General features: G+C 46.5%; 1 protein-coding gene across 1 annotated transcript in view; it reads right to left on the reverse strand.

Annotated features, from left to right (window-relative positions):
- The window catches only part of JPH2 (junctophilin 2), a 77,652-nt gene extending 60,465 nt beyond the window's left edge, over positions 1-17,187 (reverse strand). Inside the window, exon 1 of the mRNA XM_053574646.1 lies at positions 16,391-17,187. Within this exon, the coding sequence (XP_053430621.1) occupies positions 16,391-16,769 (379 nt within the window). The 5' untranslated portion in view covers positions 16,770-17,187. The remainder of the gene's footprint in view (positions 1-16,390) is intronic.

Genomic DNA, 17,187 nt, shown 5'->3' on the forward strand with positions numbered 1-17,187 from the left:
AAGGTTTCCTTATTGTGGGACTTATCAGAACCCTTAATATGCTCATGAGTACCATGAATGTCCAAGTGCAGATGTTAATCAGAAGAAACATTTTGTAGAGCATCCACCGAGATTTGTGTTCCATGCAACCCACTTGGCACAATAGCACTTCTCTACTTTGCTAATAGAACAGTTTTTTTCTAGTGTCTAGTCCTACTTCACAGATTTGAAAAAGCTAAGCCTGTCTCCAAGTCTGCTTTAAGCCAGACTTTCATGTCTATCCTCTTTGCCTATGATTGATTTAACCAGGAGTATGGGATGAAATCTGACATGGAGACTGAGAGAAATTCAGCTGGATGGGGAAGCAGGGGAGGCAGAAAAGAGATTTTTGTTTTCAGAAAGAGATACATGTAGAGAAATACACCTTCTGCTGCTGGATGTTGATGCATCTGGAGGTGATGCCTGGAGCTGTGGCAGCCACCATGGGGCCAAGAAGAGAGTAAGTTGAAAACAAAGCTGACATTCTGTGGATGGCAGAGCAAAAAGGTGGCAGGAACCTGGGTCCTTGTTCACACTGTTAAGCCTCTGAATTAACGAATCCTAGAACTGCTCTATCTCTGGGTTCTTGTTTATGTGAGATCCTAAATATCTTTATTGTTTAAGTCTGTGCTGTCCAATATGGTAACCACTAGGCACATGTGGAAATTGAGGAGCATTGAATTTCAAAGAATTTTTACAAAAATAATGTAAAATATGTCATTAATAATAATATATTGGTTACACACAGAAGTGACATTTTGGATAATAGGATAAATAAAATATGTATATATTATTAAAATTAATTTCACCTTTATAAATTTGGCCACTAGAAAATTTAAAATTACATATGTCATTCGCAATATATTTCTCTTGAAAAGTACTAGTTTAAGTCATTTCTGTTACCTGCAGGCAAAAAAGTATCTTTTTTTTGTCTTTTTTTTTTTTTTTTGTAGAGACAGAGTCTCACCTTATGGCCCTCGGCAGAGTGCCGTGGCCTCACACAGCTCACAGCAACCTCCAACTCCTGGGCTCAAGCGATTCTCTTGCCTCACACCCCAAGCAGCTGGGACTACAGGTGCCCGCCACAACGCCCGGCCATTCTTTGGTTGCAGTTTGGCCGGGGCCGGGTTTGAACCCACCACCCTCCGTATATGGGGCCAGCGCCCCACCAACTGAGCCACAGGCGCCGCCCGCAAAAAAGTATCTTAACAGATACAAGTATCATTCTGATTTTACAGTTAGAAAAACTGAAACTAAGAATTTCATGACTTTTGGGCAGCGCCTGTGGCTCAGTGAGTAGGGCGCCGGCCCCATATGCCGAGGGTGGCGGGTTCAAACCCAGCCCCGGCCAAACTGCAACCAAAAAATAGCCGGGCGTTGTGGCGGGCGCCTGTAGTCCCAGCTGCTCGGGAGGCTGAGGCAAGAGAATCGCGTAAGCCCAAGGGTTAAGAGGTTGCTGTGAGCCGTGTGACGCCATGGCACTCTACCCGAGGACGGTACAGTGAGACTCTGTCTCTACAAAAAAAAAAAAAAAAGAATTTCATGACTTTCTCATGGTGACACAGTGTGGCAGTTGTTGGCAGTCCCAGCCACATGCTTTGACAAGTGCTTATACCTTGAAGAATCTGAGAACATTCCTTACAAGTTAAAGGTTCAGAAGTCCTCACCCAAACCGCAGCTCTGAAAAGATCATGACTGTTTTAGAAACCCAAGTGCTATAGTTTGGATGTTTGCCCCTTCCAAATCTCATTTTGAAATTTCCTCCTCAGTGTTGGGGCTAATTACAAGGTTTCTGGATCATGGTGGTGGATCTCGAATGAAGCGATGAATGCTCTGTCCCTCAGAGTGTGAGTGGATTCTCCCTTCATTAGTTCCCTAGAGTTGATTGTTAAGAAAAGTCTCTCTCTCTCCCTCTCTCATCTCTGCACATCCAGCTCCCCTTCTGCCTTCTGCCATGAGTGGAAGTAGCCTGAGGTCCTCACCGGAGAGAGGCAGATGTCCAATCTTGAAATTTCTAGCTGTCAGAATCGTGAGCCAAATAAATATTTTTTTTTTATAAAGTACCTTTATACCTTGGGCATTCTTTTATAGCAATGATTTTCAACTGGTGTGCCAAGAGAGCATCTGAGATGTACCATGAAAAATTTTAAAGATCATTAATTAAATTATTTTCAAAAGAAGTTCAAAGCACAGTAAGTGTATCCTTTTCCTTTATTCTTTTTTTAAAAAATCAACATAATTTAAATGTGCCGGGAGATCAAAAAGGTTGAAAAACACTGCTTTATAGCAACCCCAAACAGACTAAGACTCCAAGGAAAGGCTTGGAGATCCAGAATCCACTTTGAGACAGAAAAGAGACACATGGGCCAGCCCAAGGGATTCTGCCTCCAAATACAGAATGGACACTGGGAACCCCATCCTAGCCCCCAGTGACACCTTCTTATTTCCAGGAAATTATCTGAGGTTGGAACATCAGTGTCCCTGGGTGCTATGGTTTAAATATTTGCCCACCCCCAACCTCATGTTGAAATTTAATCTCCAATGTAGCAGTATTGAGAGGTGATTGGGACATGAGGGCTCTGTTCTCATGAATAGGTTGATCTATTCATGAATTAATGGGTTCATGGGTTATCATGGGGTGAGACTGGTGAGCTTTCTTAGAAGAGGAAGAGAGTCCCACCAGCAAGAAGGCCCTCAGCAGATGCATCCCTTTAACCTTGGACGTCCCAGCCTCCAGAACTGTAAAAATAAATTTCATTTCTTATTAACTATCCAGTTTCAGGTTCTGCTGAAGATGGATTAAGACATGGGGAACTGAACAAAGGTGGAAAGAAAGGAAATAGGACTTGCTTCTCTCCAAGGATCTCCCTTGCCTGTGGATGTCCGGATAGTCCAGCCCCTTTGTGACCTGGTTCTGACTCATCTCCCCAGGTTTGTCTTCCCACATCCTTTGAAGCTGAGTTTCAGAGTCACCTTACTTCCTCCAAACACTCATTACTTGGGATATTTGTCACTTCATACTTCTAGGGCAGCTCTCTTGTCTACATCTTGTCTATTTAACTACCAGCCATTCCCGGTCATTCTTCAAGTCCTCCCACATAGTATCAGATGTTAGCATGAGATGGATCTGTCAGCAGCCCCAGGGAAATATCGTTAACAGATTTCACACAGGGTGTAAGACGGAAGGTAGCAGATGTGGAGTGAGCACCACAGTCCAGGATCAGCAGCTCTTGTCCAAGCACGCCAAGATCAGACCGGGTAGATTAGAAACACACATCGTGATGAACAGGTTTGCCTGTTCACAGATGTTATACAGATGTTCCTGAGCATAGGGGACTCATCCTAGGTTGGTTCCAGTCTGCCTTGAAAAAGTCTGTGGACCCAGAATCCCAGAGAAAATAAGTCATGGCTGAGACAGTGTAGGGGGCAGCAAAGAACAGTGGAAATTGCCTGGGCTTTGGAAACAAACCTGACTCTAACTATCCCTTTAACTTTTCCACTTCTCTTGATCTCTACCCCATCCATCTAGTCCAAGCCATCCTCGTCTTCCCTGGCTGACGAGGTAGTGGTATCCCCCCTGCACCCCACTTCTGTTGAGCCTTAGTTGCTGCCAAAGTCACCTTCTTTATAAGATGTAGATCTCAACAGGCTACTCCCCCGTCTTAAGACCCTGGAGTAGTTTCCCAGTGCCTGAGGATTATCTGAGACAAGGATCCCTAAGGGAGAGAGTCTGAGACTGAGGCTGCCTGTGGGTGATTTTGGAGATAGAGCTCTTGGGAAGAACCCCTGTATGGAAGGAAGCAGGAGTTGGCAGTGGCAGAAGTTGAACATCTGCAACAGAATCTCCAACTGATCCCAAGGGAATCTCTTGAGCTGGAATAACCCTTCTGGGTTGCCCAAAACTGAAGCAAGGGGGCCAGGTCTTTATATTCCTATAGTGAAGAGTCATTGGCAAGGGCTGGGACAACCCCTTTCAAGGGAGGACAGTGCCCAGCTAGGAACAGCCAGCAGTGACACCCCTGGTATTTGGGGGATTAAGGCCCTTGGTCTTGAAGAGTGTTTCAGGCTGTACCCCAGAATTTATCAGAAGGATGAAGTGCAAACTCCTCACTGTGACCTCCCAAAGCCCTCATGATCTGGGCCATGCCAACCTCCCCAGCCTTGCTGACCGCACTCCTCTTCCATCTCTGTGCTCAGGACTTTTCTGGAACATGACATGCTTGGCCTATCTCTAAGCATTTGCATCTGCTGTCCCTTCTGCCTCCCCACCTTGTAGTCTCCCTGTCACCAGGTTAACCCCTATCCATCCTGCAGATCTCAGCTCAGATGTCACTTCCTCAAGGGAAACTTCTCCAATTACCAGACCAGGCCAGTTCCCCTGTTATCTGATCTACTCTTTCCACCTTCCCTTCCCATGAGTTCTCACTGTGTAATTGGGCATCTGTTTGACTCAGGTCTCTGCTGTTCGAATGCAGGCTCCTGAGGACAGGGACCCAGTCTGCCTTGATCACCACAGCCTTCCCCAAACTCAATGCAATGATTTAACATGTCGAGGGCATTCAGCAGACCCTGTCAAATGAATTAACGAGCACCCAGCCCTGGACAAGTTCTGTCTGAGTCCGTCTCCTCTCAGTAAAGTGAGCATAGCAAGTTTACCTTATATGGTTGCTGCGAGTATTACATGGGTTGTCTAGCAGAGATTTCAGACTCTCAACAAAATGTTGGCTCCCTTCGCTTCAAGGAAAAAGACTGTGGGGTGACCAGTCATCCCAGTTTGCCTGAGACTGAAGGGTTTCCCAAGATGTGGGATTTCTATCTCCTCCTGAACTACCAGGACAGTTCTAAGCAAACTGAGATAATTCATCACCCTAAATTTCCGTGAGAAGGAAAGAGGGCATTTCATATTAACACAATTTTCAGAGGAATACTAGCTTTTCAGGAAAAACCAAGCAGCCAACCTTGATCTGAAGCACTAGCCAATTTCTTTTACGTAAATCCTCCCACCACAGCTGGTCAAGCTATGAATAGTTGAACAGTTAGTTTGCAAAATTCCTGAAAATTTAACAAGGGGCTCTCATGATCCATAGGAGCTGGCACTGGTACCCTATATTTAACACGAACTGTCAGATCCCTGATATCTGCAATGTCAACACAGTCATAGACAACTTCAACTCTGGTAAGAGACAATATCTCAGTCCTGAGGAGGTCACAGCTCAAGTGGAGCTTAAGACCATCTAGCCATAGGCAATCAGTAATCTGTCACTATGTGGACAGCTCACCACATTTTCCCCACCCTATGTCCACAGCAGACATTGCTAATTGATCTTGATGCTGAATCCCCATATGGCCTCACCACCTCTTTAGACAGCCACAGCCAATTAACTAGTATTGCATATGAAAGAAAACTGGAAAACTGTCTCACATTCAGGGGTAAATGGGATCCTTCCTGCTCCTTCATTATATAAGGCTTAGTTTGAGAGAGGTAGAGGGACCTAGCCAAGGCCACACAGCCAAGCGGTAGTTCAGCTGGGACTAAAAACAGATCTCTTGCCTCAATTGCTCTTTCAACCCTGCCTTGCCTTGAAGAGCTGAATACCCCCGAGTGGGGAGGAGAAAAGGAGGACCAAATGGGATTCTGAGGCTAGATTCTGGAGAACTCTGCTTAACCCCTTCTCGAGCCCTTTTGCATCCTGAAGGCTTCTTATTGTGTGTACATGTAAATATTGTTTGTGTGTTAAGAAGGCAGTACTTTTTAAAAATTATAAAAGTCATTATGCTTTTACAGAGGAATACATAAAATAAAGGATCTCTGTACTGTCGTCTTCCTAGAGGTGACCTCTGTTAACAATTTAGGTCCATCCATACCTTTTCCTATTCATTTATGAGCACATCCATAGAGATGAAAAAGTTCGCTGTTCTCCATGCTACCGCTACCTCCATCTCGTAGAACACTACCTAGCATGTATTAGGCACTCAATAATTATTTGTCAAATGGATTTTGTTCATTTAAAATGCCTAGATTCAAATAGCTGGGTGTTGTGGCAGGCGCCTGTAGTCCCAGCTACTCGGGAGGCTGAGGCAAGAGAATCGCTTAAGCCCAGGAGTTGGAGGTTGCTGTGAGCTATGTGATGCCATGGCACTCTACCGAGGGCCATAAAGTGAGACTCTGTCTCTACAAAAAAATAAATAAATAAAATAAAATAAAATGCCTAGATTCCTTTCCATGTATGTATAGGTGGGTCTACCTCTGTCTTTTAAAATGACTTTTGTACTTTATCACGTGGTCTCATGAATCAACTTAAGTCCCTTTGGTGAGCATTTAGGTTGCATTACATTTTCCCCTTAGCAATCCCAGGCCTTGCTCTCTGGCTTGCCTGCAAAGCTGGCAGCAAAGTCTCTTCCCATGGGTTCCAAATGCTGCTGTCCATCAAATTTCCACAGTCTCTGGTTTCCTGGGATCAACAGCAGATAACCAAAAGCACCAGCATTTGGGATCAGCTCCTGGGGGCAGAGTCCAGTTGCAGTGGGTGGATGACAAGTCCCTTCGCCTGCAGGGGTCCCCCACTCCCACCCCCAGAGGCTGCTGCGCTGGATGGTGCCCCACAGCTCGTACAAGAAGCAGAGGATTAGCCAGGTGACATCCCCTGGGTGCTGACAGCCTGAGGCCTGAGGCTTGTGGCCCCCCTTTGCTGGGCCCTGGGTCAGCTCAGCACTCCTGAGAGCCTGGGAAACCAGAAGCAATTAAGTGTGCAAGAGGAGAAGGGGCCATGTGCAGAGAGCCTGGGTTCAAAAGGAGGCCCACCCCTCCTATGCACAGGCCCATCCACAACCCACATGCCCACGGCTTATCTAATAGGCCTCTCTCACCCAGTGTCCAACACTGAACTCCCGAGTTTCTCTAACAACTCTCACCCCATCTCAGTTCATGTTAATGCCTGGGGACCACCTTGAGTCTTCTTTCTCTCACTCCTCCCCACAAAACCCAGCAGCTCTTCCTTCAGAGTACCACAGCTCACCACCTGGGCTGCTACAAGACGATGGTCTCAGCCACCATCCTTTCTACCCGTGTTATTGCAATAAACTCACTAACTCACAACACTGCCTCCCCTTAACCCTGGCTCCACACAGTCTTTTCTTAATATAGTAGCTAAAGGATTCAGATCCTGTCACTTTTATGGTTCCTATTTTTCTCAGCATAAAAGCCCAAATCTTCCAATGGCCCATGAGGCCCTGCATGAACTACCCTCTGCCCCAGCCTCCCGGCAGGAATATTACATAAATGATGTTGTGTTCTTCTCTGCACAACCCATCACAGGTATATGCTGTCAGTTTGGTCACTGATGATGTTAAATTTGATCACTTTGATAAGAAGGTATCCAGAAAGGATTCCAATTTAATTAAAAATAAAAGCAATAGAAACACGATACATGCCAACCGAGTTGGATAGAGCCCTTGGCTCTTGGTGTGTGGCCCCCACTCCATACTGGCCATAATGATAGTCAACCAGCACAACTCTAGGCACGGGGTGCTCACGGTGGCCTGGAGGGGAGCAGTTCTGAAGGTCCTACAGGCCCTGGATTGCTCTGTGGTGTCTGCCATGCCTGATTCTGTGCCAGTCTTCACTCTTCAACTTCCCCCGTAAGCAGAAAGGGGAGTGGAAGTTACATAGCAAGTGAGAAGACCAGACCCAGCCACCTACCTCCCTACCTCTGGTTTGGGAAAGGGATAAGAGAGAACCAGGACAGCCCTCTCATACACAGCAGGAAACATCCTTGTCCCCCGCACCCTGCACTCCACCCTCATCAGCCAGGGCCCTCAGAAAATGAGACTCAACATTCCTCACAAGGGTGTGACTGGCAGGGCCTGGTCCCGGGAACAGCTGCTGGGGGCATGGAATTAGTAGGCCCTGGAAACAAGCAAGCTCAATGGATCCCAAAGGTTTGGCCTTGGAGAGGGGCATGTCTGCGGAGATTTGGCCAACTGGACACGTGAATCACTGAAAACAAGGCCACAGAGAGGAAAGACTAATTATGTCTGCTTTCCTGCCTTGCTGAGGGTCTGCTCTGCTCCCCTGGGGTCTCTGGATCATGCCAAGAAGCTGACGAGACAGCAGCTCAGCTGGCTGTCACGCTGACCCCCGGCTGTGAACTGGGACATGAGATTTTCAAGATGGGGTTAAATTATGCTGATTCTACATTGGAAATGGAATCCTGCCTGGCGTGGATTCCATCCATATTAGCAGGACTAAGCAAATCAAAGTTTTGTCATCTTAACTGCCCCCAAACCAAAACCCAGTTTTTGTGTTCAAATATTCTCCCAAAGACAAGGACACCTATGGTTCAAGGCATCAGAATTAATTCACCCTTTGGAGTATGAATACAAGAAGAACACATATTTTAGCATTTTCTATGTGCCAGGCATTATGCCAAGTGCTTTATATGTTTATCTCATTTCATTGTCACTACCCACATTCTGAGGGAGATATTAACATCCCCGACAGAAACAAGAAATGGACGCTCAGAGAAGCTCCGCAGCGTGTCCAGGCTCACACGGTTAAGAACTGGCACAGCTGGGAGTTGAGCCCTGCCCTGGCTACTCTGGAGTGCTTAAGCACCACATCTCCCTCTTAGTAATATCAGATTGTCTCAGGACCTCTACATTTGATTAATGGCAATCAATGAATTTTAAATTAAAAATGATGCTCCTTTTAAATCAAAAACAAAAAACTTTACTTAGAACTAAGAGATTAGGCTGGGCACAACAGTAATCCTGGCACTCTGGGAGGCTGAGGCAGGAGGATTGCTTAAACTCACGAGTTCAAGACCAGCCTGAGCAAGAGCGAGATCCCGTCTCTACTAAAAATGAAAAACTGAGGCAAGAGGATCACTTGTGCCCAAGAGTTCGAGGGTGCTGTGACCTACGATGCCATGGCACTCTACCCAGGGCAACAGAGTTAAACTCTGTCTCAAAAGAAAAAAAAAAAAAGAAGAAGAACTAAGACATTAATTTAGCAAGGTAAAAAAGGATTCTAACAATAACCAACCCAATTGCATTTCTACAAACTAGAAATGAATAACTGAAAAAATAAAAATGTAAATGCCATTTGCAATATCATAAAAAAGCCAAAAATACTTAGGGATAAAATTAACAAAAGATGTACAAGACATTGAAAACTTCAAAACATTGCTGAGTGTCATAAATACCTAAATAGGGATATATATATATATGTGTGTGTATATATATATATATATATAAATACCATGTTCATGGGATGGAAGATTCACCCCTGCTAAGATGTCCATTCTCTCAACATGGTCTATAGATCTAATACAATCTAAATAAGAATCCCCTCAGGCTTTCTTATCCACCAACAAGCTGATTTTTAAAATGTATATGGCAATGGAAATGACCTATACTCATCCAGTCTTGAATAAAAAGAACAAAGTTGGAGATTTGTCCTATCTGATTTGAAGATAATATAATAGAAAGCTGTGGTAACCAAGGCAGCATTTTAACATTGGTGTAAAGATAGACAAATAAATCAATAGAAAAGATATTTTGGGAGGAAGCAAACAAACAAATAAATAAATATAGAGATTAAGTTCCTTCAAGCTTTTCTCTGCAAAGAACACATCTCCCAGACCCAGAGAATGTGACACCAGGAACTGCTGCTTGGTCCTCTATCCTGGCAAGATCACTAGTTCCGTGGACTAAAATGAACTTAAGTCATCAGCTTTGGACAGGAGAAAGAAAATTGACTCCAGAGAACAGAAGCTTGGATTTTTGATCCAATTACCATGGTTAAAGACAAAAGTGTCATCTTTTCAGCACGTAATAACAATGATGAAAGCACTACCACACGCCAAACGTCAGCGCTTACATGCACCAGGGCATCATTTCCTTCTCACCACAAGATAGAAGAAAAGATAAGATAGCAAGAGCTGCCTGTAGGAAGGGAAATACTGTTTTGTGATGGTTTATTTCAGTTTTACCTGTCTGTAGATCTGTGTAGGTATAGAATTCCAGTGTGAAATACATATGTTATAGTCAAGTTATAATCATAAAAGTTGGAAAGGCACTAGTGTAGCAGATAAGAGAGTTATTGAGAAACCTAAGTAATCCAATGTTTGTAAGGTTTATCACTCAGTAAAGACTCAGTAAATGGTAGATGCAGTTATTACTGTTGGCAAGGCCAGCTTCATGGGCGTTGGAACTAAGTAGTTGAATAGAGCCTGGCAATTAGAAGGTTCCTGTGCTTGGGTTATTATTATTATTACTTTTAAGACAGATTCTCACTTTGCATCATCATAGCTCATAGCAACCTCAAACTCTTGGGCTCAAGAGATCCTCATACCTCAAGCTTCCTGAGTAGCTGGGACTACAGGTGCCTGCCACAATGCCCAACTACATTTTCTATATTTTTTTTACTAGAGATGAGGCTTCACTCTTGCTCAGGCTGGACCGTCTTGAAATTCTTAATGATTTTAAAGAGGGTCCCCTCATTTTCATTTTGCACCGGGTCCCACAAATTACACAGCCAGTCCTGATTATTTTGTATCATTATTTATCATTTATTAAAAATACATACTCGTACTACAAAATATTTAATTATCACTTATCATCAAATTCCATTGCTGCCTCTAATTAGCTAGAGGAGCTTGTGCAAAATATTTGTAAGATCTCTGTCTCAGTTTCCTCATCTGTAAAACAGGAGTAATAAGAATACTTTCCCAAAAAAAAAAAAAAAGAATACTTTCCCGTAAGATTGTTGTGATGGTTGAAATAACACAAGACATCAAGTGCCAAGAACAGCACCTGGCACATAGTAAGCACTCCACAGATGTTAACGATATTATTATTGGCTTTATGGAAAAAAGTCAACCTCAGGCCTGGTTTTTCCACTGCACATTTTGGGGAATGGATGATTAAACTATTCTAAGGTTCTGGAACTTAACTTGAGCACTAGATTACTTTGACCATCGGATGAAACATCTCCCAGAAAAACAGTCCGTGCCCAGGGTGCACATCCTGCCTGAAGTCTCAGCGCATCCACCGGCCTTTGAGGCCAAGGCCCCAGGTCAAGAATCTCAGACAGGAAGGTGCACCAATGGCCCTGGGAGTGCTGGAGTCCCTTCGGGAACGGCCAGGCGGCCTAGCAGCACTCACTCCTTCAGGGCTGGGTTGTGTGCCTGCCTTTAAGTCAGCAGCTATTTTTAGCTTTGCTATATATGGCCAGGGGAGGAATGAGGGCTAAAGGGCTATAGGAGGGGGAGGGGTGCCAAGGAGCTTCCAACAGCCTGCAGTACAGGGAGGGTCTGTGGGGGTAGGAATGACAGGAGCTTTGAAGGAGATGCCAGGCCTGGTCACCTTAGAACAGTGATTTTCAAACTTTATCAGCCATGATCTGAGGTAAGAAATACATCGGACATTATGGCACACACATAAATACAGACATTGAAAACACACATAGGTTATCTTCCCGAATTAAACAATCATTTAAGAAAATAATACTTTGTCTCTGTGAAATACTCTGTTATTTTCTATTCTATTCTATTTTCTTTTTTTTTTTTGAGACAGAGTCTCACTATGTCACCCTCAGTAGAATACCGTGGCTTCACAGCTCACAAACTCTTGGGCTTACGTGATTCTCTTGCCTCAGCCTCCCAAGTAGCTGGGACTACATGTGCCCACCACAATGCCCAGCTATTTTTTTTTCTTGTTGCGGTTGTCATTGTTGTTTTTAGGTGGCCCAGGCCAGGTTCGAACCCTCCAGCCCCGGTGTTGTGGCCAGCACCCTAACCCACTGAGCTACGGGCGCCAAGCCTATCCTATTCTATACTACGCTATGCTACGCTATTCTATTCTATTCTTTCATTTTGAAAAGTGCAGGTTGGCGGGGCCTGTGGCTCAGTGGGTAGGGCGCCGGCCCCATATACCGAGGGTGGCGGGTTCAAACCTGACCCCGGCCAAACTGCAACCAAAAAATAGCCGGGAGTTGTGGCGGGTGCCTGTGGTCCCAGCTGCTTGGGAGGCTGAGGCAGGAGAATCGCTTAGACCCGGGAGTTGGAGGTTGCTGTGAGCTGTGAGAGGCCACAGCACTCTACCAAGGGCCATAAAGTGAGACTCTGTCTCTAGAAAAAAAAAAAAAAAAAAGAAAAGTGCAGGTCATGACCTGCTAACTTGATTTCGCCATCCCCTCTGTTGGAAAACCACTATTTTCTCTGGGTTAGAGTAGGGAGTCACCTGTAGAATTTGACTGCAAGAAAAGGTGGTAAAATAAGATGCAAGTTTCAGTTTTATCTCCTGGCTGGACGGCAAGTGTTGGACTTTCTACCTCTCCACCCGGATTTTCTCTCCACCTGGAGTACCACCCTCCATCCTTGTCACCTGATAACTTTTGCACCTACCTTCAGAGCTCAGCACCCCACATACTTCAGGAAGCCTCCTTGAACACCTAATTCTCAACTAAGTTGCCCACGTCTTGCTCCCTTAGTCCCCCGTCTGCCCCTGCCTAGCACCCACCACTGTCCTGCAGTGCCATTTCCTGTTAGATTCTCTGTGAAGATAGGGCGCTCTTCCATTCTGTCCATTGCTACACCTCCAGTGTAGCTAGTGCTGGCTTCATCATAGTCACTCCAGAAATATGTATTGGATGAACTAACCATAGTTAATAGTCACAAACAGCAACTGTCATTTACTAAGATGAGAAACCTGAGAGATTAGGATGGGTCCATTTTATGGATGAGGAAATTAAGGATCAAAGAGATGAAATCACATGGTCAGTCCAGAGCAATAACGCAGGGCTACCTGACTCCCAGCTGTTCCTAATCACGGGGTCTTATTTATCCACGTTCACTCAGTGCTATACAGAGGGGAAAGAGCATAGGGTAGATCCCTAACAAACCCTCAGGGGACTGATGACAGATTGATTAAAGAGATTTTCCAAAGCACTGGCCACATCTAATTTTGGAGAGTTACACTTCATGTGTAGCTTGGGAGAGAGACTCTGTGAGGTTTCCAGGGCCCTGGGATGTGAGGCCATCCCTCATCCAGAAGTCTGAGACACAGGCTTCTGACAAACCAGAGCAGCAGGTATTCTGGTTACCTATCCTAGAGAGTTCCTATGAACACCTGGGACAACCCCAGGGCCTACAAAGCCTGTGCTACCCAGTCCGTGCCCATGATTGCAATGTCCACTCCTGCCTGTACCCTTCACTCACTCTGTTCCTACCACCTTGGCCTTCTTGCTGTTCCTGAACCATGCCAGGCCCAGCCCTGCCTCAGGGCCTTTGCATCGACATTGCTTCGGCCTGAAAGTCTTTACATCTTCTCTAGGCCTCCCCGTCCTGCTTCTGAAAACATCACCTTCTTCCCTCTGTTCAGACCATTACATATGGTTTTTTTCCTGATTTCTTTCTTTTTTTTTTTTTTGTAGAGACAGAGTCTCACTGTACCATCCTCGGGTAGAGTGCCATGACATCACACGGCTCACAGCAACCTCTAACTCTTGGGCTTACGCAATTCTCTTGCCTCAGCCTCCAGAGCAGCTGGGACTACAGGCACCCGCCACAACACCCGGCTATTTTTTTGTTGCAGTTTGGCCGGGGCTGGGTTTGAACCCACCACCCTCGGCATATGGGGCCGGCGGCCTACTCACTGAGCCACAGGTGCCACCCTGATTTATTTCTATTTTCTCCACTAAACAGAGAGTTCCTTGAGGACCTTGTCTTGCCCCCATCCTTAGAACTTGCCATGAAATAGTGCCTGGAACAGAGCAGGTGCTCAGCAATATTGGTTGGGTGAATGAATGAATGGAATGAAAGGTTTTCCTCCTTTTAAACATATCGGGGGAACAGCTCACAGTTTCCCATATTCCTCTCAACCCAGAAATATGGGTCCCTGACTCACATCCAGACCCCCAACACACACACACACCTCCCCCTTACTTTAGAGCCTACAGCGTACCACCTGCTATGGGTAACTGATGCCATGTGAACACTCAAGGATCATTTCCATTTTACAGGCAGAGAAACTGGGGCTTGCTCTCTGCTGTGTCCCCAGTGCCTAGCTCGCTACCCAGCATAAACATCTGGTGAAATGAACTGTACTGAATTGGAGGGGCTCAGTGAATGGCTCAAAGCCCCCAAACTAGCAAGTGGCAGAGCCAGAATTTGTCCTCAGCACTCTTCCCTTCAGTGCTGTGTAATGGCCACACCTGTAGGGACACACCTTATTAACACACCCAGACACGTTCGAGGCCAAGCCCTCACCCAGACACCTACCAATTGGGAGCTCAGATACAAACCTGTCCTGCACCTGCAACTGCTCTTGGTGTGCCCAAGAGCCTCAGCTGCAGCAAACCTTGCACTCCCAAGGTAGCTGCTGCCTCTTCCTGCCACACCTGCCTTGTCCCCAGCCTCACCCTCAGCCCACTCCCACACTACCCACTTCCTGTCCTCAGTTAGAGAGAGAGAAGAGTAGTGACAAATAGAATATCCTACACATGCCTTCAAATGCCAAATTATTTTTAATTAGCTGGTTTTTATCTGTGTTAGCTCCTCTTTCCAATGCCACACATTGGGAAGACTTCACAGAATTATCCCGAGTCAGAGGAGGCTGAAGGACCATTTAAAGCGGGAGCCAGCAAACTTTTTTCTATAAAGAGTAGGGTAGTAAATACTTTAGGATTTGTGGGACAAAAGAAGGAAAAATTGAGGCTATTATGCAGGGAGTTCTGTATAATTTCATGTGTCACAAAATACTGCTCTCCCTTTGATTTTCTTCAAACATTTAAAAATGTAAAACCACTCTCAGCTCATAAGTGTACAGAACAGGCAGCAGGCCAGCTTGGTTTGGTCCATGGTTTACAGTTTTCTAGCCCCTAATTTAAAGCAATACTTTTCTTCTTCTTTTTTTTTTTTTAGACAGAGTTTCATTTTGTCACCCTGGGTAGAGTGCTGTGGTGTCATAGCTCATAACAACCTCAAACTCTTGGGCTCAAGTAATTCTCTTGCCTCAGCCTCCCAAGTAGCTGGGACTACAGGCACCAGCCAAAAGGCCTGGCTCTTTTTAGAGATGGGGTTTCACTCTTGCTAAGGCTGGTCTTGAACTCCTGAGCTCAGGCAATCCACCCACTTCGGCCTCCCAGAGTGCTAGGATTACAGGTGTGAGCCATCATACTTTTTACATCTTAACATGCATAAAAAAAATTGCCTGACAAGCATGTAAAACAGTTTTCTAGGCCCACACTCAGAGACTCTGATTCAGAAGATCTGGGTGTGGCCCCTGAATTTTCTAACTGGCCTGTCCATGACCACATTTTGAGCACTACCAATATTATAAAGCATCCTATTTTATGGATGAGGAAACTGAGGCCCAGAAAAATGGTATGTCCAAAGTTACACACAATGGATGAGACAATGACATCTGCTCTGTCACATCACAGGGCTCTTTTGCCACAGAGAGCTCCTCTCCATGTCCTTAACCCACTAATTACTCTCATGCTTCTGAGCCTTTATGCACACCTCTCTCCCTGGGGTGTTGGTTCCCCAATCCCAGCCTCACAAATACAACTCTCCCACCAAGATCAAGCTCAGGTGTCACCTCCACCAAAGCATTCCCTGACATCCTTAAATCCAACTGCTCCTTCCTGCCGCAGCATCTACATCTGTGGGTATAATGTGTATAACTGTTTGCATGCCTCTCTATCACTGAAGCCGGGGACTGTGTCTTATTCCTTTCTATATCTAATCTTTTGTTCAATGCCTGACTAATAGGAGGCGCCACAGAAATATTTATTGAATGAATGAAGGCGTGAATGGATGGTGAATAAGATACGTGGATGGATGGGTGGGTGGGTAGGTATGTGGATAGATGGATGGGTGGGTAGGTGCTGGGATGGGTGGGTGGATGAATGGATGGGTGGGTAGGTGAGTAGATAGGTTCGTGGGGAGGTAGATGGGTGGGTGGATGAATGAACACTCTTCATGACCTATTGCTTGAAAATAGTTGAGACTAGAGCATTCTGCCAGAGCATAAGCTACAGCCTATTCCGTGGTATTTGTATCTCCAACATGCAAACAGTAGTTATGTTTTATTGGGCATGTGTTGAGTATGCAGGCCCTGTATATGGCAGGCCTTGTATTAAGCACGCCTGCTCATCCTCTCAATCACCTCTTTATTGGCCTTAACTTTAGGATAAGAAAATGGATGTTCAGAAAGGTAGAGCAGCTTGTCGGTAGCCACACAGCAAATCGCACAGTAGTCCATGGATGTGCCAACTGCCCCTCACCCCTCCTGCCTCCAGCAATGCTCCCCACCCTCTCCATTCCTGCCCACCACCCCCACTTCGCAGGCCCGGGGCTGGGCTCACCTCCGTCTGCGTAGGTCTCCGTGCCATAGCCATCTTGCAGGCCGTTGTTCCAAGTGCCCTCATACTTGGCGCCGCTGCTGGTGCTCTGGCGGACCCCGTAGCGTCCCTTGAAGCCGTGTGTCCACTCGCCCTTGTAGAGCCAGCGCCCCTTGGTCTCTATGCCCAGCCCATGCCGTTTGCCTTGGCTCCAGTAGCCCTCGAAGGTGTTTCCGCTGGGCCAGGTGTAGACGCCTGCCACTTCAAAGCCAAAGTTCCAGGAGCCCGAGTATTCGCCCTGGCCCTTGGGGCCGGTGCAGAGTCCGTGACCGTGGGCCTTTCCCCCCTCCCAGCCCCCGCAGTATGCCCCGCCATCGTCAAAGTCGAAGCGGCCCCCGCTCATCTCATCGTAGCCCCCGACGGCCTCCCGGTCCTCCAGCTTGGGTGCAGAGGGCACCTCCGGGCTGGCCCCCAGACTCAGCACTGTGCCCCGGGACGCGGGGAGCAGGACTTCAGCGAAGGCTGACCAAGCCCAGGAGCCGAGTCAGCACCGGGGCGGCTGGTCAGAGCCATGCCCGGGAGCCCCCCTCAGTCAGCCCGAGCAAGGCAGCCCATGGCGAAGGGGGCGGGAAGGGAAGACTCCAAGTCCCTGAAAACTGTCCGGCGTCTGGCTTCCATGGAGTCCGGGGGGAAACCGTGTGATCCCTTTAAGCAGCACAGTGAAAGGGTGGCGGGGGTGGAGGAGGTCCCAGCCGCTTCAAAGGGGAAGATCCCCTGGTGGGCTGGCCCGCTTCTGGGCAGCGGCGGTGTGCGGGGCTGTC

This window comes from Nycticebus coucang, chromosome 21, assembly GCF_027406575.1.
Source record: "Nycticebus coucang isolate mNycCou1 chromosome 21, mNycCou1.pri, whole genome shotgun sequence".
Lineage (NCBI taxonomy): Eukaryota > Metazoa > Chordata > Mammalia > Primates > Lorisidae > Nycticebus > Nycticebus coucang.